The sequence below is a fragment of the Diceros bicornis genome, chromosome 5 (assembly GCF_020826845.1).
Source record: "Diceros bicornis minor isolate mBicDic1 chromosome 5, mDicBic1.mat.cur, whole genome shotgun sequence".
NCBI classification, from domain to species: Eukaryota; Metazoa; Chordata; class Mammalia; order Perissodactyla; family Rhinocerotidae; genus Diceros; species Diceros bicornis.
The window spans coordinates 69,254,636-69,275,571 of NC_080744.1; the positions used below are offsets into that span (position 1 = coordinate 69,254,636).

Sequence of the window (20,936 nt, forward strand, 5' to 3'; positions counted from 1 at the left end):
GTACTTATATCTCATTTGAACTTTACAGGGATAGCAACTTACAGAGGGGCTTAATGCACTCATCTTACTGATGATGAAACTGAGGCCCAGAGAAATCGTGACTTGCCTGAGACCACAGAAGAAAGCTTGAGCCTGGATTCAGACCCTGATGTTCTGACTTGAGAGGCCGTGCTTTCCCCTGCTGCATCCTGTCTTTGAGGGGCCCTCTGTCAGGAAGAGGGCTGCAGTTATTCATACACCCAACTACACACACGCCAACTCCCTCTTTATCTGGCACCATCTCCTCTGCTGTCCATTCAGCTGAGGTTGTGACCTGGTGCACAGAGAATGGAGAATGCTGCAGAGGCAATGAGTCTGACTTAGATTCAGTTGCGGGTTTTTTTCCTGGTATAAATTGTGACCCGAGAGTTGCTTTCAGTTCTATCTCTGGCTGCCTGAATGACTGGAGTGCAGGCTCTGTTATCTAGCACTCGTTACCCATCACCCTCTGGGGCCCATCGATACTGCTGCACCTGTCAGAGATGGTGATAAATGTCTAGGCCATAGGTTTTTAAAAAATCTGTACAGTCGAATGGGATGCTCAATCAAGATGACAAGGTATTTTCAAGGAGTAAATAAAGCAGTGATACCTAACTTTCTCCTCTTTTCTTTCCCCTTGGCTGCCCATACACAACCTGACCCCGGTGGTCAGTCTACTTGGCTGTCCTGCCTCTTCTAGGCCCTTGCTCAGGCTCTGTCCTGTCTGCTACCCTTCCTCTACCTCCTACTCCACCTGGGGAGGACCTGCCCATCCTCAAGGCTCAGATCAGAAAGCACTCCTCATCTCCTTCCTTTCCACTCTTCCCACTCCTGTCTCACATCCCATCAGTTACCAAGTCCTGTTGATCCCTCTCCCTCATTCTTCCAGAGTTGTTCTCTAGGCCAGTTGCCACTTCTGGGACAAGCCATCAGCATCTGTGTGTGGGCCAGCCCACACCTGCTCTCCCACTCTTGCCCTGCTCACTGTCTACCTTGTGTCAGAGGGGTTATAGCGTCTGTGTACCCCTCTTGGCATGGGTGAGCTCTTTGAGGGCACCTCTTTATCTTAGCACCTCCCCTCCCATTATCAAATACAGTGCCAGTCACACCCAAGTCATCAAGATCCCTTGACTGCATTACCCTGCTGCTGCTGACAGTCTGTCCCAGGCAGCATTTCTGGCCCAGCCAGGCATTTTCAGAGCCCCGTCTTTCTTCACTGACTTCTCCCTCTCTCTCCTTCAGGGGAGTGTAAGACCAAGCACCAGATTACATTTTTCTCACCAAACATCGCTATTTATAAACCTCAGATGTGTCGGGGACAGGTGTGGGCGTTTGGTCAGTTCTCTCCTAGGATGTGCTTTACAAGGGAAGATGACATTTCAGGAAGGATTTAAGCCTGTCTGATTTTTTTCAGAGGCCCAAAGCCTTTTCCCACCCTGCCTGCCTCGCTCTCTGGTGGAAGCAGTGGTGGGTGACATCAGCAGAGGGCTAGCCCGAGCCCTGCTTCCAGGGTCCTACGCTGCACCGGGGGGCTGCCTCGTGCCCTTTCACCTCTGTCTGGCCCCAGTGTGAATAATACCTGGGCGGTAAACAACCCTTTCACTACTCTGTAGACTTGCCAGGTGTGCACTCACCTGAGACGGGTGAGGCCGCAATCCAAAGGTACTTTCCCTCCCCAAAGAAGAAAGCCCATCCCCCTCCTTCACCAGGCGTCGTGTTTGTTAATCATATCCACATTTTTGCTCACGTGATGAAGATGAGGGCATAAAGATGGACATCTGCAGCGCACACAGGAGCAGCCCCCTTTACCAGCCCCCTCCTAGTCCTTGTCCTGGGGCAGGGCTTAGTCGAAGCCCTCATTTTTGCCGCTGTGGCATCTGACATTTGCCTGGGCACATGGGATGGTCCTCCGTATGGCTGCCAAGTGGACGGCCGGCCAGGCAGAGCCAGGACCAGTGGGAAGCAGTCTTCCATGGGTGTCATGAGATCTCTGTCACCTGAGCTGTTGAAGCCGACTAGGGTGCCCAGTGCCCAGTCCCCAGGGGTGGCGGGGAGGGTGTCGTGCAGGAAGTCAGATTAGATTCTCCCAGAGTCTCTTCTAGTTCTAAATCCTGGGGAATTCCATTGAAGCCCCTCATTCCTTTCTCTGTCCCATGCTTGAACCCTCTCCCTGCCTGTCTTGAGGCTACCAGAGGGAGGCAGGTGTCAAAAGAAACCCCCCTTTCCTCTCCTGGAACAGCGTCCCCGTTTCCTTGGCTTATCTCGGGTCATCTGTCCCCAGAAGCCTCATGAATGCTCTGCATGTCAAGACATTTCCTGCACTGTTGTTAACCTTCTGGGCTGTTTGGTCCCCTGGACCAGGTCAAGGGCTCCTTGAATAAAGCAACGGACTGAGCCTTACTCATCTTGCTCTCATAGGGGGCAGGTCACAAAGGTTTATGAATGAGCAAGTGAAGTAATTAACAGTCCCAGAGAAAGATGGTCTACAGGGCACAGTAACACCATTCAGCAGTTTCTCTCCAGCTGTGCCCAGTGGAGGAGAACCAATGTCCCACATCCCACCCTCTGCAGTCTGTCTGGCTTGAGTCCAGGTGGGCTACTGGCCTGTTGTGCTGGTAGAGTGTTGGGGCTCCCACAGGTGAGTGTGGGTGAGGCCCAGGACTGAGGAGCGACCAGTTCCCACTGGCTCTCCCCCTACAGCCTCTGGTGTGGAGGGAGCCTACGGTGGCTGGAGCAGGGCTTCAGCAGGCCTTGGCCAGCAGTAGAAGCTAGGGGCACGGATCCAAAATAGAAAGGCCTTGGGGCCTGCCCGGTGGCGCAAGCAGTTAAGTGCATGCCCTCCGCTTCAGTGGCCCAGGGTTTGTGGGTTCGGATCCCGGGCGCGCACCAATGCACCGTGTGTCATGCCATGCTGTGGCAGCGTCCCATATAAAGTAGAGGAAGATGTGCACGGATGTTAGGTCAGCGCCAGTCTTCCTCGGCAAAAAAGAGGAGGATTGGCATTGGTGTTAGCTCAGGGCTGATCTTCCTCACCAAAAAAACCCAAAAAAATAAAAAGAGAAAGGCCTCAGAGCATCAAGCACGGAAGAGGTGTTTGGCCACCTTGGTGTCCCGGGTCAGCCCACATGGGCTCTGGAGCCCCTGCCCGGCAGGGTGTGCCATGTGTGAGAGGCAGGGGCACAGGCAACAGGGGCTTTCCTGGGCCCCAGCTGTGTCTGGGTGACACTGAGGGTCACTTGCCTCCACAACCCTCTGACCTGTCTCCCCAGACTCCGCACCACGGCCTCTCCACCTCCAGTGGACCCATCTCCTATTTCCTGGCCCAAACTGAGCTTGGGGCATCCCCAGAATGTTCCAGGCATTCTCACCTCCTCCCTGTGCTCACACACTTGACCTCTGCTGATGCTCTTCACTTCCTGTGTCCTGTCTGCTGCTGCCCGCAGGAAGCCTGGTCCCCCATCCCAGCTCTCCTGAGCCCCTCCTCCTCGCCCCTCCCCATCCTCCCTGACCCCTGCTGCCCTCTCCCATTTGCCCTCCTGTGACTGTGTCTCCTTGGCAGTCTGCCAGCTCTCAGGGACAGGGCCAGGGCTCCTCCCCAGCCCAGCAGACCTTGGGACAGACCCCACCGGGGCCTCAGTGTCAACGCTGAAGTGGGCAAGCTCTGCCCTCCAGACTTCTCCCCTCACCCCTCTGCCTCCTCTGAATTGAGCGCTGGACGTGAGGGCAGGAGGAAGAGAAAGGGACCCTCGCAGATGGATGAGAAAAATGCACTCCTTTATTCTCTGGGAGAGACTGCCGGGGAGTGGCCAGCGGCTGTCCTGGAGGGGTAGGTCGGTCTCGGAGCCCCAGCAGGGCCAGGGCAGTGATGGGGGCGCTGCTGGCCCCATGAGCGGGGCAGGTCCAGGTGGGGGCTGCTGCCCCTTCCTCAGAGCTTCTCCAGGTAGGAACCAGGGACGAAGCCACGCTGCCCATTCCGTTCCACTGTCCACCAGCCATCCTCCCCTTCCAGGATGACCTCCAGGATGTCCCCCGCAGAGATATCCAGCTCGTCGGAATTCTGGGCAACAGAATGAGAGCACGTCAGGCTGGAGGGGCCTGCTGGGAGGGCTCTGAGCCAGCGTTGCCCCACCCCAGGCAGTAAATGCGAGCTTGTCTCCCAGGTGGGCCATCAGCTGAGACGTGCCTGGCCTCCTGCGGCTTCAGGACAAGGCTGCTCTCTGGGCCAGGGCAGCCCTTAGAGACATATAGGATGGGGGGCCCCCGTGGGACTCGGCCTCCTGTCCCCCTTGGTTTGTCACTGTGGGCCTCCCACAACTCCTGCTTGCTCTGCTCCCTTCTCCCACTCTGCTCCAGACACACAGCGACCTTAGCAAGTCCAGGGTCAGGTGTGCTCACCAGGCCCCAAGCACTCCAGGCTCACTGCACACAGCCTGCCCCTCTACTGGGAGCTCCCCTGTGCTTCCCCAGCCCTGCTGCCCCCGTCAGACAGGCACATCATCATTCTCCTGGTCTGTCTTTCCGGCCAGGGACCAGGCTCTGGGAGTCAGTGCAGCCCAGGGTGCAGCCTGCCTAGCCCCGAGGAGATGTTTGGCCTCAGTCCGGGTGGATCTGATGTCCGGCTCTGTACCCCTCACCTCAAAGCAGGGAGCAGACTGGACTCGCTGGGGATCTTGGCACAGCTGCCCTGTGGCTCCTTGACCTGCCCTCTCTCCATGGATCTCAGAAAATCAACCCTGGCTCAGCTGAGGGACCTGTTCTGGCCGTGGCTTGTTCTCAGCACCCATGGCCACGGAGAACAAGGCCCTAACCCGAGGGTCCTGCAGGTAGCCCCAGGCGCTGTCAGCCTGCCTGCACGTGTACACACACGCACACACACAGTGCCCGTGCCTGCCTAGACATCATGTGGATACATGTGAATAGATTCAGGCAGACACAAGCCCTTGTACCCATTCGTCAACATTTGCTCGGCAGATACATACCGAGCCCCTGCCAAATGCTGGGTGTTGTTCTAAGGGCACACACCCCAGCACACTTGCAGTGCACATGCCTGTGTATGAACACACACTCGGGCATACCTGTGCCCTCCTGAGGGGGATAGGAGGGCGAGGGCCTCACCTGGGCCGTGTAGTCATAGAGCGCCCTGTAGTCCTGGGCTGGCAGGGTGGGGGGTCCTGGTGCCTCCTGCACTGCGATGGTGGCGTAGACACCCTCGTTCCGATTGGGGGTGGGGGTTGGGGTCTCTGTGGAGGTTGAGAGCAGGGTGAGGCCTGGAGCCCACCCCTTTCAAAGGATAGTGGTTCCTGGAGGCCCCCCTGGCATAGAGCTCCCCAGACTTGGCTCAGCATCTCCCCATCCCCCAACTTCCCCAGTTGTTGGAGGGCCCATTTCTGCCACGTAAGTGTCCTCTCCTTCCCCCCACATCACCCCCAGTTACCCGCAGATGCTGACAATGACGGGGTCTTGGGACTTCCATGCAGCAGCCCGGAGAACCTGGAGATGGGGAGGAAAGCGGGGAGGTCCTGGAGGGAGGGGGTGAGGCAGGGAGCCCTCAGAGCTCCAGGGCTGGGGATGCCCCTAGCTTCCAGGTGCAGATGTGATTTATGGGGTGCCCCTCAGGCGTGAGGAATCCCCAGAGGGTGGGCCCAGTGGCCCTTCCTTCCCCAGCAGCGCCTCCCAGTCCCTCATGCTGTCCCTCTTCTCAGCACCTGCTGGGTTTATCCACCCCTTCCCCTGCGCCTGGCTCAGGCCTGGACTTAGCCAGAGTCCTGAAGCTTTGTTGAATAAAGAAAAGAATGGAACAAGCAAGAGGCAGCCACTGGGGGACCTAGCAGGGAGCAGATGGGGGCACCCCATGAAGCAACCAGTGCTAAGGGCTGAATAAATAGAGGCTGATCTGACTAGCCTGCATCAGGAAAGGCTTCCTGCTGTGGTGGAGCTAAGTCTTGAAAGACTCAGCTTTAACAGGCCGAGACTGGGGTGCAAGGCATTGCCGGTGAACGGGAGAGGGGGTGCAAAGGTGCAAGTGGAGGAGTTTGGGGAGTGGAGCGGACCAGTTTGGGGTGTGTGGGAGACAGGGCTGAAATAGGGACTGGGCCACACCCAAGGGGCTGTGACGAGGGGCTGGGCTGTGACGAGGGCCTGTGGGAAGCTGCCCTGCAGTGCCAGGTGGGACACGAGGGGCCTTTCCCACTGGCAGGAGAGTCTAGCCCACCTCCCTGCCCCTCCCCCCCACACACAAAGGGTTTGTGGAGCCGAGGGGCCAGGAGTGGACACATGCCCAGGATGGGAGCACATGGACATGCGTGTGTGGATCTGGACACATGAGGTCTAAAGCCTAACACAGGCGGTGCAGACATAGCGCCGATGACACTCTTGCCCCTTGGACAGCCGGGGGCCGGGTTAAAGCCCCCAGGGCTGTGGCTGGCAGGAGCAGAGCTTGTTGAGGCCCATGTGCGCCCTGCCCCACTGCACCATTTCCCCAGAGTTGCCTACACTTGTGACTCCAATTCCTCCCTCCACTCACTTCCCAGCCACTGCCCCCTGCCGCTCCCCCTGCCTGGCTTCTGGCTGCCCCACACATGGCCACTGCCCATCCTCTCCAGCAGCCAGGCCTCCTCCACCCGGTGGGACCTCTCTCTCTCTCTTCCTTTTATCCCCATGGGGCACCCTTTCTGTCCTTTCTTGACACTGCTCCCACTGTCTTCCATCCAGTTGGTGAAATGACCACCCGTGCTGGGACCCAGGTCCTCACTGGGTGGGGCAGGGAGGCCTGATTCCCCCAGATTTTGGTAAGATTGTGAGGGTGTGAATGCCCTCCTCCTGGGGTCATCATGGCTTTCTCAAGGTTCTTGGAGGGGCGTGCTGTGCTCCCTGCCCTGAGGGCTGGTGGTTTCCACGAGCCTCTGTCTCCGAGGAGACTTCCTACAGGTGGCTCCAGGGGCTCCTGAGGCCTCAGAAATGAGCTGTCCTCGAGGGCCGGGCACTCCATCAACCCCACCCTCACCCACCTCCCAAAGGCAGGCGCTTCCCTGCACTAGGTCAGATGGAGAGAGGAGGTCACGGAGGCCTCAGGGTGTGGGCCGGCCACAGACAACATGTGAAACCCATGGATGCTCACAGATGCCCACAGATGGGGCACGTGGCCCCCTCAGGAACCTGGCTGCTGGGGCTCCCTCAACAGGCTGTGGCACTCCCACTAGGCTGTCACTGTCGTCACCCAACTCCTGAACCAGGAGGGATCTTAGGTTCTGAGTCTGACCCCTATACTCATGGGCCCTGGACCTAGAGAAGGGCATGACCTGTGCAGGTGACACACTGAGGCATGGCACTAGGGCCCTGGCACCTACTGCAGCCAGGCCAGGGAAGGGGCCCTGGAAAAGCCTGGAGAATTCTCCAGAAGTACTGGCTGCAAGACCTGCTCCTACGCCCTGATCCCATGCCAGCTGACAGCCCAGGGCACCAACCCAGGCTAGCAGCAGGGCCCTGCTGGGACAAGCCAGCCTGGTGCCTCCCAGAGCTCTGAACACAGTGAATAAGTGGGTGTAATTATTTGTTTAATGCCTGGGCCCCCTTGGGCTGAGGGTGTCATGAGGCTAGATTGAGCCTGTCTTGTCCCCAAAGAGTGCCCAGCACCTAAACGCCATACCAGGCACACAGTAGGTGCTCAATAAATGTGTGTGCGAGAGCCAGTTGCAGGAGGAGAGGCTGGACCCGCTTCCTGGCATTCCCCACCCAGCCCCCCAGCCTCTGCATCCATCGGGCACCTTACCTCTTTATCATGCCGCAGGACGGCTGGACGCCAGGGCTGCTGGATGCCGGGGCCACCTCCCGATCGTAGTAGTTCTGGTAGGGCACTGGAGCTGTGGACAGCAGGCCCGTGAGGCCCAGGGTCAGCGAGGGCAGGGCAGGGAGGACTTGTGCCACCTGACACCCTGACCTGTCCCCATCCAGAGACTCAGACTGGGGCCCACCTTCCCATGCTGGCCGGGGGCCCACCCACTGTAGGTACCACCAAGACCAAATATTCCAGACTCGTGATTTAGTCGGACCAGACAGGCTGGGGGTGGGGCTCTGAGAAGCCTCCCCACCTCTACTCCCCATCCTCATCTCCTCCTTCTGAGTGTATAGTGTTCTTAAGCTCTGCTCATCCTCCACCTCCAAGGAGGCAGCAGGCCAGGCACCCAGCCAGGGGACTGCACTGCCCTCGACCCTTCCCCTGGGTCTGGCCAAGGCTCCTCCACCCAGAAGCGAGCTGTGAGCACCCCCAGCGCTGTCCCGGCAGTTGAGGCTCCGAGAACCTGGGGCCAGGCCTTCTAGGGGCAGGCGGGCCTGGACCCAGAGGCTGAGCTGCCCGCGGGCCGGGCCTCACCCGGGGGCTCGGTGCCCGTGCTCTTGGCCTGGATGAAGCTGTCAATGTCGGCGTCCACACTGCAGCCTTCCAGCGTCACCCGCACCTCCTCGTAGAGCTGGGGGTGGGAGAGAGCAGAGGCTGAGGGGCCGGGCGCCACCTCCATGCCCACCTCATCAAAGCCCTGCCCCTCTGCGGGTCTGAACTCCGGCCAGGGGCCCCCACTCCCCCACCTCCTCATGGCCTCGTGTGTGCAGCTCAGCACCTGTTCAGGGGCCTGGAGGTGTAGCTGCCCCAGGCCTGCCTGAGAGGTCAGAGCCCTGGCCGATAGCCTCTCCCGTTTCCTGAACACCTACTGGACACAAGGTCCATGCAAGGGACTTACCACACTCCCGTCCTCTGAGGTAGACACTATTTCCCCATTTCGTAGATGAGGAAACTCAGAGCAGGAAAGGGACTTGCCCAAGGTCACAGAGCAAGCACTCGGTGTGGCTGGGCTTTGGATCCAGTAGGAGAGGATGCAGAGCCCTCACTCCTTCCTCTGCCACAAGGAGGCCACTAGGTGGGCTCAAGTTATTTGGGGGGAAAAAACCCCAAAACCCCACAACCCATGGGCAGAAGGGGTTAGGCAAGGAACAGCAGTGGGCATCGGGGAGTCAGGGCTACCTCAAGGGAGAGCTCATGGCTCCAGGGCTGCATTATCAGAGGTCAGGGCCCCTGGCAGTGAGGTGGCAGCCCCCGTCTGCTGGGGAGGACCCACCCCAGCCCACTCGGCATGTAGAGTTCAGTGAGGGGAACCAGGACACCCCTGAGATTTCTAGGGGGGCAGAGGAGGGACTGCAGCTCTGGAGGTGCCAGGCCTGGAGCAGGGCAGCCCAGGGTCCTGCAGCCTCTTTGCAAACCTCTGAGGGGCTGTGTCCACCTCCCCTCCTACCCCAGCAGAGGGAGCAGGTGCTCTGAGAGCAGAGCCAAGGACCTCGGAGCAGGGGCGAGCAAAGAAGGCAGAGCCAGGACAACCACAAACACAGCCTTCCAGGCAGAGGGGCCGCAGCCCTGTGCACTCTGAGCTCCCTGTCCGTGGGGCCCTGGGGCCGAGGCTGAGCACTGAGGTTGGAGACCCCTGGGGCCAGAGCTTGGACTGCAGAGGACTAGGTGTTTGTTGATGGACTCAGGTGGACCTGGGGGTGCTGTCGCCCAGAGGCCGCCCTCTCCTCACATGCTGCCCACCCCTCCTGCCCTCAGCCCCACCTCATCGTCCTTGACGCACTGCATGGAGAGCTGGTTGCAGTGCACCCACAGGGCGTTGCGGAGGATGGTCAGCCGGTCAAACTCCTGCAGCTGGAAGGCCTGGGGGGGGTGGGGGGGGAGGGAGGTGAGACAGGAGGAGGGGGTTGCAGGGCCAGGCCAGCCTGGGCCCCACTCACGGCTCAGCTGGGGCTGACCAGCCAAACCCCTCTGCTGACAGCCAAGTCTAAAGGAGAGACCCTTCCTGGGGGTCCCCACCCCCACCTCTGGGCCACCCCGGAGGTTCTGGGAAGGGAGACTGAGCTGCCTGTGGGATTCCTGCCCCCGCTCGCCCTCCAGGCCCCACCACACACTGGACCCGGAATCCTGAGGCCTGTCTCCCGGGCCCTGTCCATCAGCAGGGCCCGGGGAAGCCATGGGCTTTGTCTGAGCCTCAGTTTCAGCTTCAGCAAAAAGTAGTGAAGGATACCTGTCTGCACAAAGGGACCCAAGGCACAAAACCAGGCTGGAGCAGCCTGGGCAGGGCCCTAGCACAGGGCCTGGGGCATGAGCAGATGAGTGAATGAAGGAAGGAATGAGGCCTTTCCCTGCCACTGCCTCATGTACCCCCACGGAGTGTCTAAAGCAGGACGAACGCCTTTTGCACTTTATAGCCTGGGAAATGGAGGCTCCACGCCTGGGGCCCCTCACCTCACAGGTGGTCCGGTGCTCCTGCTCCCACTCGCCCCGCACCTTCTCCAGCTGCTCGATGTTCTGCCTGTACACCCGCTCTGGAAGCACAGAGGCCCCCAGGGGGCCAGTGGCATAGACAGCCTCCCACAGCCCCACCCCTTTGCTCCCGCAGTGCCCCTGCCCGGGGTGCCCTCCTCCCCCAAATCCTTGGGGCCCCTCCTCCTCCCTGGAGAGATCTGCCCTGGCTGCTGGTGCCTCATCTGAACGCTCATCAGGGCCACCCACTCTGCTCCTGCTCTTTCCAGGGTGACTCGCAGCTCCCCGCTGGGCTCTGAGCTGCTTGGGGCTGGAGAAGAGCCTCGTACACCCAGGGTCAGAGTCCAGGCCTTTTGCCATCCCCGGGTCCGACCGTCTCACTTTGCAGATGGGAAACTGAGGCTCACTGAAGGAGGAGTGGTGGGGAGCATAGGGAGCTGTTGGGCTGGGAACCCAGCAGGCTTGGGCCATGACTTCCATCCCCAGGTCTCTGGGGATCACCTGTCCCCCAGCTAAGGGGGCAGCTGGGTCTTGGGAAAGGCAGAGCAGAAGGGAGAGTCTTCCCAGGGGAAGGGAGCAGGGGTGAGCGCTCTATCCTAGGAGGTGTGCCAGCAGGGATAAGGAGTGTGGGGGGGTTCTGGCATCAGGTGAAGGATAGAGGGGACAGAGGCCCCAAGAAGGCAGTGTGTGCACATGTGCGTGTCAGTGTATGTATGAGTGGGTCTGTCTCCCATGAGTGTGGCTGTGAAAGTCCTGGGCTCTGGAGCCAGGCGGCCTGGGTTTGAATGCAGACACCACCACTTATTGGCTGTGTGACCTTGGGCAAGTTACTTAACCTCTCTGTGCCTCCATTTGCTCCTCTGTTAAAAAAGGGGATAATAATAGCAGCCATCTCATAGGATTGTTGTGTGAGTTAAACATTAGTTAAAACATTCAAAGCACCAAGAACAGTCTTGGCAAATGAGAGAAAACGAATGTTTTTACTTTGATTGCATAAGTATGGAAGTGAGAGTAACAAGCATGTGACTCTGTGTCGTCAGGTGTAAGTGTGTGTGCCCCCAGGGAGTGTGCAGTGGGGGGAGGACTGTCCAGGCCCCACCCCCAGTCTGAGGAAGCGGGCTGGCCGCGTACCTGCCTCCGTGGCCGAGTCCTTGCACTGCTTGGCTTTGTTCTGGCTCTGAGGAGACAGAGGGAAGGCAGCGCTGAGCCCCAGGAACCACCCTGCCCGCCCCTGGGCGCCCAGCCTCCCTGGGCAGCCCTGAAGGGCTTCTGTCACACCCTCCCTGGCCACCCAGGGCCACACTCAGGAGCCCACCGTGGGCAGCTTCCATCCTTTACTCCAGCCTCACCCCACAGAGTCCCACAGGCTCGTTCCAATAAAAAAGGAACAAAAACAGAAACCCGCAGCCCATGCAGATACAGGCGAAAAACAGATGTCAAGACCTAGAGGAAGAAACAGACACCAGGGGCCGGGCCCTGAGGCCCCATGTGGCCGCTGCTGAACCCACTGGCTGGGGCTTGAGCTCTGGCCCCCAACTTACTGCCCCCAACCCACCCGCAGGCCCCTACCCTCTCTGGGCCTCAGCTTTCCTGTCTGTGTAATGGATGACGTGTTCTTGGGCCTGGTGGCTCTGAGACCCTTGGCCCGGAGGCCAGAGCAGTTGAGAGCTTGGGCTGTGGACGACCTGGGTTTGGATCCTTTCTCTGTTGCTTCCTGGCTCTGAGACCTTGGACAAATCACTCACCATCTCTGGGCCTCAGTTTCCTCTCTGTGACATGGGCCTACTGATCCCCTCTCCCAGGGCTGTGTGAGGGTTAGCGTCTGCTCTCACTGCCCTGTGAGCTCTGGGTCTGGGCCGCAGGGGCCCGCTCTGAGGAATGGGTCCTTGGGTGCAGCCTGGAGATGGCAAAGGGGATCAAGCTGACCCGGCTATCTACACCCCAGATTCTAGGAGACCCACTTCACAGATGGGGAGACCGAGGTTCAGAGAGGGGTGAGCAGCCAGCATGTCCCAGATGCAGACCTTGCCGGGGCATGTCTGTGGCACCCCTTACCTGCGCCATCCCCCCTGCCCCAGCCGTGGGTGACACCACACAGCCTCGGTGGCCCTACCCACCTTCTCCACCTGCTTCTGCTGGCCATTGGCACTAATGCGCTCGAAGGCCTGCTCGGCATCGTCCGCGTCCCGGCACTTCTGCTCATATGTCTTCTTGGACTGGGGGTGTGGAGAGGCGTGACTTGGGGGCCCCAGAGTGAGGCTCCCTGAGCCCAGCCTCCCTTCTCCCTGTTGGGGGGCTGTGGATGGTATGGGGGCCTCCCCACCAGGGACAAGGATCTGGGGTCTAGAACGGAGACGAAGAAGGGAGTGTGGTTCCCAGGCCCCTTCCCACTGGGGACAGTACCCTGCCCACAGCCCCAGCCTCTTCAGAGGTGTGGTCACAGCAAACCAGTAGCAGGTCCCTGAAAACGCCACGCACCCCCATGATGCCAGCCTCTGCAAATCCTGTCCCCTCTTGTGGAGCCCTCTTTCTCCTCGCGCAGTGTCCTAGGGGACACAGCTCAGGGATCACTTCTTCTTCCACCCCTGGAGTCCCCAGTGGTCAGTGTGGATCATCCTGTGGGCCACTGTCTGGGACCGACCACCTGCCTATCGGGCAGAAGCCCCCCAGGGGCAAGGCCTGCGCTGATCCGCATGGGGCCTTGGCACCTAGTGCAGCCCTGAGCACCCGACAGGCCACATGTGTGTTGCTGGCAGAGCCAAACCCTGTCCCAAGTGCCCAGCACAGGCCTCCTGGGGTCCACACCCTGAGCCCTGCCGCCTTCCAGGCCCAAGACCCTCGCACTCACCTCCATGGTCTTCTTGTAGAGTGACAGCTTGCTCTTCTGGACACGGTCCATGACGGCCTCGTACTGCAGGGAACACGAGGCTCTGAGCGGGGGGCCGTGGCCTCAGGACGCTCCCCTAGGCCAAGAGGATGGGGTGTCCCTGGGATGAGGCGCAGCATCCCCTCCTGGCTCTGAATGGGGCAGCGACAAGATGCCCCCTCTCCCTCGGCCTACTCGTTCACAGTTACCACGCAGAGCAGAAGGCTAGAGAGGCCCTGGGCATGGATACGCCCATCGTGTCCCCTCCCTGCAGACCCAGCCAGGACTGGGTCTCTAGCTGGGGAACACCCAACCTACATGTACACACACACTCACTGTCCTTCACTCACAAGCCCCTGTACCTGCTCATGGCTGTCACACACTGTGGACACACCCTGGCATGCACACAAAGTTCCTCATGACACACACAGAACTACACACTAACAGGCCCCCATGCTCCCACTGCTCACATTTGCACACACAGGCCTTCACAGGCACACTCACAGAGCACCCACAGACAACACTCACAAGTACACACATGTACACTCTCCCATGTCCCCTACGCACAGCCACGGGCCTGTCTGCACAGGTGAGCACACACACCAAACTTAGTCATGGCCACACACGGGCACACGGGGCCACTGCAACCCCACCTCCTGTCGTAGGGCCCTTGCTCAGATAGAGAGGATGAAACTCAGCCCGGACAGAGATTGGGTACAAGGTATCAGGAGAAGGGAAATGAAATGCTCCTTGTGTTGGGGCTGGAGCCGGTGTGTGCCTGGGGTCTCAGTGGGCCCCTGCCAGTGGGGAGACCTCCAGCAAGCCAGCTGGGCACACACAAACACACTGAGACACAGGGTCATACTCACAGGCGTGCACAGATGTGCCATGTTCTGCGCACACACGTACCCACACACACACTTGTACACACGCACACCTAGGCAGGCTTTCCACACGCTATATCACAGCTCTCTGCTTGCGGGGACCCCGGCCGCTCTGGGGAAGGCATCACTTTGTCCAAAACAGCTTTTGCAGACATCACAGCCCCTCTGGCCACAGGAGAGCTCAAAATAGCCAGCCCAGGGCCTCTGCAGACAAGGCCCAGCTCAGAGAGGTTGCCTGCTCTAGCACCTCAAGGCTGGGCCGGCTTCTGGGGCTAGTTTTGGGGACCCACTGTCTGCTCGGGAACCCAAATTTAGAATCCTGAAAGCCTGAGACCCTGGCTGGCTGGATGGGCAGACAGGAACTGCAGCCACGCTGAGCTTCTGTGGTCAGAGCCACTAATCAGAGCAGGCACCCAGTCTTTGAAGACTGAGGGGGGCCTGGTTCTGGGCTGGGTCCCCAAAGCTTGGGAGGTAGACATAAATGTCCCATCCTGCAAGAGGGAAACTGAGGCACAGAGAGGGGAAGCCGCGCAGCCAGGACACCCAGGTCCAGCCTGGTCCCAACCATGAGCTGGCACCGTCTTCCCCTTCCCTGCTCAGGTGTGTGGACTTTTCCATTTTCAATTCTTGGGACAGTTTACAATGATCCTTCCTCTCCAAGTAAGAAGTGTTTTCTGTGTGCTGGCCTCTCCCACCCTCTGGGACATCACCTCACCGCTAAGGCCCTGAGAGGCTGAGCACATGTCCCCACCTGCCCTCCCAGCGGGCCAGGTGCTCAGCCAATCAGAGAGACTTAGCTTGGAAGGAGGCCCTGGGACACAGAGGTCACGAAGCCTGCCTCCCACCCCACCCCTGCAGCTTCCCTGACAGCTTCCCTCCAGCCTCTCCTTGCATACCTTCCATGATGGGGACCGCACTTCTTTTCCATGCAGTCCCTCCATCTAGGGACAGCCATGCCCTACACATGGGTGAGAAATACCTTTGGATGCTAAGGTAAGCCTGACAGCACCCACTCCCCGCAGGCTCTGTCTGCCCCCTCAGCCTTGGGAGCCCTGCAGAGTGGCTGCAGTAACTGACCCCCAAGTCTGTCTTTCTTCTGGACAAACAGCCCTGATGCTTGGGCTCAGGACAAGGTTCTGGTGACTCCCCAACTTAGGTTGCCTCCGTTGGATACCCCGAGGCTGTCAGTGACCCTCTCCAGTCTGTTGTAGTAGGACAATCCAAAAGACCGATGTCTTTCCCTCTTTCTGGTGTGAGTTGGCTCAGGGGGAAGACCCCCAGGGGGGCTCTCGGACCTGAGAGCTGGGCCCTGGTTCCAGTGGCCTGGCCTCTGCCCAGGCCCTTCCCCTCCTCCTTCAAATCACCCTCACCCCTCCAGCCTGGGGCACAGCCCCGCACCCTCCATCGGCTCCGTCAAGAGGGCCCATCCTCCACCACCTTCACAGCTACAATGGCCACCTCCCACCCGGGGCCCAGCCCCAGCACCACCTCACCTTCTTCCTCTGCTCCTTCTGCCTCTCGCGGAACTCCTCAAGGCTCCGCAGCTCCTCGCGCAGGGCCAGGGCCAGCTGGATGTGGGAGCTGCCCACATTCTCCATTTCTGGGGGCAGAGGAAGGATGTTGGTCCCCGATGTCGGACCTGACGGGCCTCGGCCACCCACATACTCGCCCTGTGCCTGGACCAGCCCAGCCCTCACCCCACGCCTCATCTTCGGTCACATCCTCCACCAGCCTCGCAGCCCTGCGTACAGCCCGAGCTCCCCTATCCCGGCCAGAATCCATCCACCTCCATCTATGGGGGATATGGATGTTCCCAGAAGGTCCTGTCACACTGCAGCCTGGGGTGGGGGACAGTCGGACTTACGCTGCTTCAGGGAGTCAAAGGAGGCCCTCAGGGAGCTGCAAAACAGAAAGCCCAGGGTCGGCAGGAGGAGCGCAGCGGAACCTCAAGTCCCTGCTGGCCCCAGGGACTTTTATTTTGGCAAGAGGGCCCTAGGTCACTCACACACACTGACCTAGATCCAAAGGACCCTCTAGCCAGACAGTGGGTGACCATCCACTCAGAGCCCTAGCTGGGATTTCTGGAAGGCAAAGCTCTCTTTGGGAATTATAAAGCAATCAAACCTCCCCACTGTGGCCGAATGCTCCTGGCTTCTGCATGTCTTCAGGGCCCTCCCTCCCTGGAGCCTGTCCCCCCACAGTGCCCTCCCCTCTTTAGGACCAGCTGAAGCGGAGGGGGCAGGGCTCAGACTCAGTGGCCTGACGACCTTTTGGAGGAGGGTGGATGGGGGAGAAGGGGGTGGGCGAGCAGGAGAGGAGAGATGTGGGGGCCTTAGGACAGAACAAATAGGATGAGGTGAGGACAGCAAGAGGCTGAAGGCCCCCCTGGTCCTGGGCTGGGCGGCTGGGTGGACGGTGGTGACACCTCTGAGAGGGGCCCCAGGAGGGAAGATGGGGAGTCTACTTCAGGGTGCACTGAGCTTGGGGTGCCTGAGGGAACCCAGCAGAAGTCAGGAGGCAGCAGAGTGGCCAGTCCGGAGCTGAGACGAGGCGCTGTCCACTGCAGGGCGGCGCCAGGAGAGCAGGAGGGAAGAGGCTGGCCCTGGGCATAGGGGGGTGGCGTGATGCCTGAGGTGGAGTTGCCAGATGGAGCAAATGAAAACACGGGACACCCAGTCAAGTTCGAATTTCAGATAGACAACAAATACTTTTTGGGTTGAACTATGCCCCATATAATATTTGGAACACACTTACATTCAAAAGTATTTGTTGTTTATCTGAAATTCACATTTAGCTGGGCATTGTGTATTTTATCGAGCAGCCCTGCCCAGGGGGCTCCCCCAACTCCTCCAGCCACCAGTGAGGTTGAGGCCCAAGCAAAGGCCTCGGAGCCCACAGAGGACCCAGTCCTATCTGCTGATCAGTAATGAGACCCCACAAGACAGACTGCTCCTTGGTCAGAAACAGGACCGACAGGGGAGAGAGACTCTCCTGGCCCATCAGCTCTCAGGGGCAGTGCCTCTCAGAGGGTGAGCTCCCCATCACGACAGAGGAGGGAGGTGACTGGGAATCCCAGCCCAGGAAACCAGCAGGACCTGGGCAGGGGCTTCCTGCTCTGGACCCCCACAGGCATTAAGGCAGACCCTGGAGCCACACGGTCTGGGTTCAATCCAGGCTCTGCCACTCACTGTCTGTGTGACCTTGGGCAAGTTCTCTAACCTCTCTGTGTCTCAGTAAAATAGGGACAATAACAGCACAAACAGGATGGTTGTGAGGATTGAATGGATTTACGCGTGTAAATCACCTCTATCAGGACCCCGTTGTGCAGCCCTCCCCTGAGCTCACCTCTGCACACCCCCTCAGTCCTGGGGGGCTCCCCCAGGGCCCCTGAGCCTGACCTGAGCAGTACCTCCCAAGTGCCCTGCCCAGGAGATTTCCGCGTGCCCCCTCTTAACAGAAACGCCCCACTGGATTCGCCTTCAGGTAGGGGTCCCTTGAGGCAGCCCCATAGGTGGCCCCCTTCCCCTCTCCCTGCAGCCTGCGTGGCCATGAGGAGCAGACCTGCGTTCGCCAGCGCGTGTGTGAGGGGCGCCTGGGCCTGTGCCCCAGCGTGCGCCCAGGGGTGCCGAGTCTCCCCGTGCACAGAGACGGAGGGTGGAGGCTGCAGACACTCGGGTCAGATTCTCTACCTGCATTTGCAGCCCCTTAACCAAGGAGGCAAAATATGCTGCGGCTTCCTCCTCACTGGGACGCCCGAGGAGCTGCAGTCAATCGAGGCAGACAGGGAAACTGAGGCCAGAGCGTGGCCAGGCTTGCTGGGGTCACACAGAGGTGCTCCAGCAGCGAAGTGTCCAGTCGGAGGGAGCCCCTCCGCTCCCGTCGCCGCGTCTCTACCCAGCAGCGCGCCCGCCCCCTGGTGGCCATATGGCCGCATGACGCCCAGCCGGGACAGCCCTGGGCTCCAGCCCTCCCACCTGCATCTCCCGAAATCCTTGCGAGGCAGGCTTTGAACGGGGGCTGCCTCCTCCCATTGGACGGTTAGGGAAACTGAGGCCAAGGAGGAACAGCAGCCTGGCAAGACCCACCGGGATCTAGGCCTAGAGGAGAACTGTGGGGGTCTAGTCAATGCCAGACCATTTGCCCTAAGTGTGGTCCCCACACCAGCAGCATCTGCATCAGGCGGGAGCTTGTTAGAAACGCAGATTCTCAGGCCCCACCCCAGTCCTTCTGAAGCAGGAACTCAGAGTGGGGGCCACACACTTGTCTTAACAAGCCTCCAGGTGCTGCTGATGCACATTCAAACGTGAGACCCTCTGGCCCAAATTATTAATCCTCCCAGTTCTGCGAGGCAGAGGACCATCATTATCCCCGTCTCACAGATGAGAAAAACAAGAGTCAGAGAGGTGAAGCAGCCGACCCGTGGCCACACGACTGGTGAGAGGTGGACCCCGGTGAGGCCTGGTCAAGGCCCGCGCTCTGCTTCTCAGCAGAGGAAGGAGAGGGGTGATTACCATGGGGAGCCCCCCCGCCTTGGGCAGGGTCAGGATTCTTCTCTGACAGAATTGACCCCTTGCCAGTGGTTACACCTCCAATCCCTCTCCTTCCCCACACACTCATCTCCTGCCTCAGTCTCCCTGTCCGTGGTTAGAGCCTCTCTAGGCTCAGCATGGCCCTTCCTCTCCCCACCCCCCCACCTCTCACCTACACCATCCGCGGGCCCCCAACTCCTTCATGACCACACCCTGCCCAGACCCCTCCCAGGCTCGGGGCCTGCACACCCGTTGCCTGGTGCTCACCTCCTTTTGGATTTCGCATCTCACAGACGCCTCAGAGTGTCCAAAACTGGACTTGGCACCCCACGAACATGCTCCCCCTGCAGGGCTCCCCTCTCAGCAAAGGCAGCACCGTCTACCGGGTTATGCACCCTAGAAACCAGGAGCCATCCTTGGCTCTACCCTTTCCCTCCACCTACACCACCTTCTTTTTTACCTCCTAAGTCTCCTGTCTGTCCACCTCTCACTGCCACCACCCTAGCCCCTGCCCCATCACCTCTAACCCTCCAGCTTCTCTTCCCACCTGTCAGCCCTGTTCTCTGCCCCCGAGTCATCTGGCCATCTACCAGTTCCTTCCATATACCATGTTTCTTCTTGCCTCAGGGCCTTTGCACATGCTAATTCCCTGAGGTGCAGCATCTTTGCCTAGCTTCCTCTTCTGTCTTGCCCCTGCTGTCACTTTGGGCTGATGCATTCAGTGTCTGTCACCTCAGCGAACTGTGAGCCCACTGAACAGGGGCAATGCCTGGTTCTCTTCCCCAGTGTCCCCAAGCTCATAGCCCAGAATGACAAACACAGCACTGGATACATACCAAGGCCTTTCTCCACTCCAAACCCATCTGTGCCCCATCTTCCTTGGCCCGTGGCCTCAGGCCCTTCCTCCCAGGCCTGGGGTGGCTCTAAGGAGTCACAGCATCTGAGAGCAGCTGGTCTTTCCCCCACCCCCCGCTGGATGCTGGTAGCCCCTGCCTGAGCCCACCACACTGCCAGGTGGATGCTGAAGCCTCTGTTCCCGCCCTGGGACAGTCCTGATGGTGACAAAGTCCATGCTCGCCTTAGGCTCCCATTTGCCCCCACAAGCTTGCTGGGCCTCGGGGGCTGCATAGATGCGGGTGCTCACTCTGCCTGGGACAGCTGGGCAGGATTACAGGCTCTGATGGCTCCAGGTCCCCTGCCCGCTCACCTCTGGGCTGCAGACCCTCCTGCCCCAGCCCCACCTGTTCCTGACACTGGCACCTTCAGGCCGTGACAGTTCCGCTCACATGACAGGCCCGGGGCACCACCTCTCTCTTTCTTGGCCCCAGACTTTCCAGGAAGCAGCCTCAGCTCTGGGGCTGAGGGGAGGACCTCAGTTTTTCCCGGGACCAGAGGCAGCCCACTGGGGGTTGGCAAAGACTCTCCCAGTGAATGGCCTTAAACCCAGATCTTAGGGAGGATTTGGGGACCATGTAAAGACTTTCTGTGCCCATGAGACCCAGAAAAGATGGTTTCTCCTAGCTCTTCTATCACTCCTGGGTTCCTCCCCTCTTGCCGCTCAGGGAAACCGTCACCAAGATCTCCTCGAGCTCTCCTTTGTTGTGTCTCCATCACATGTGGAGGACAAGGCCCCCATGCAGACCTCTACCCTCTGTTATCAGTCACCAGTGACCTCCTGTGTAGCTCATCCCATTGCCCTTTTTGACTTGGCTCTCAGGATGCTCAACCTAAATTGAGTATACAGAAGTATCTCCTTCTGTACTCTCCCCACCATGTAGCATGCACCACCTCACGTCCCTGCTTTGGCATCCCTACCCCCTGCCCACTTTCCGGCCAGGAGTCTCCTGCCTCCCAGCTGACAGGAGCAGGCTCCTCTCAGCTCCCTTGCTGGAGGCTGGGCCTGAAGCGAGCTGATGTCAGAGTGCCCCTGATGGGACAGGGCCCACCTCTCTCCCTTCAACGTCCTCAGTGATGTCTTCCTTCTCTGAGCTCAGAGGAAGAGAGGTCATGAAAAAAAATCTCTTCTGACAGGAAAACCACAACATTTTAAGCTGATAAGTGGGGGCGAGGCAAGGACGTGAGGGGGTGAGGATTCAAACCCACGCCCCTTGGGGGGCTGTCCTTGCTCGCAGTAACTGCAAAGGGGTTCCCAGGAAGATGGCACCAGCCCTGCCTGCCTCGATGCCCCTTCATTTCCTAATGCCTGCCCCATGCAGCTTCCAGGAGCATGCAGCCCCCCGGCACCCCAGCTGGGGCAGGAGGAGCACGAGGAGGAGGAGGTGACACTTCCTGGGGGGCGCGGTATCTCAGGCAGACCTTGAAGGATGGGTTGGACTGGG

General features: G+C 59.6%; 1 protein-coding gene across 6 annotated transcripts in view; it reads right to left on the reverse strand.

The window, feature by feature from the left end:
* Positions 1-3,773: 3,773 nt before the first annotated feature.
* PSTPIP1 (proline-serine-threonine phosphatase interacting protein 1) overlaps positions 3,774-20,936 on the reverse strand; it is a 42,853-nt gene continuing 25,690 nt past the window's right edge. For 3 of the 6 annotated variants that reach the window (XM_058542141.1, XM_058542143.1, XM_058542142.1), the window contains 12 exons: positions 15,933-15,967; positions 15,562-15,668; positions 13,167-13,229; positions 12,436-12,534; positions 11,450-11,495; positions 10,301-10,380; positions 9,614-9,712; positions 8,387-8,483; positions 7,787-7,877; positions 5,453-5,508; positions 5,134-5,258; positions 3,774-4,075 (listed from right to left, as the gene is read on the reverse strand). In XM_058542141.1, coding sequence (XP_058398124.1) covers positions 3,944-4,075; positions 5,134-5,258; positions 5,453-5,508; positions 7,787-7,877; positions 8,387-8,483; positions 9,614-9,712; positions 10,301-10,380; positions 11,450-11,495; positions 12,436-12,534; positions 13,167-13,229; positions 15,562-15,668; positions 15,933-15,967 — 1,030 coding nt within the window. In that variant the 3' untranslated portion in view covers positions 3,774-3,943. Of the gene's footprint in view, positions 4,076-5,133; positions 5,259-5,452; positions 5,509-7,786; positions 7,878-8,386; positions 8,484-9,613; positions 9,713-10,300; positions 10,381-11,449; positions 11,496-12,435; positions 12,535-13,166; positions 13,230-15,561; positions 15,669-15,765; positions 15,912-15,932; positions 15,968-16,083; positions 16,529-20,936 lie in introns of those variants that run through there. The other 3 variants (XM_058542147.1, XM_058542146.1, XM_058542144.1) reach the window with 3 other exon arrangements.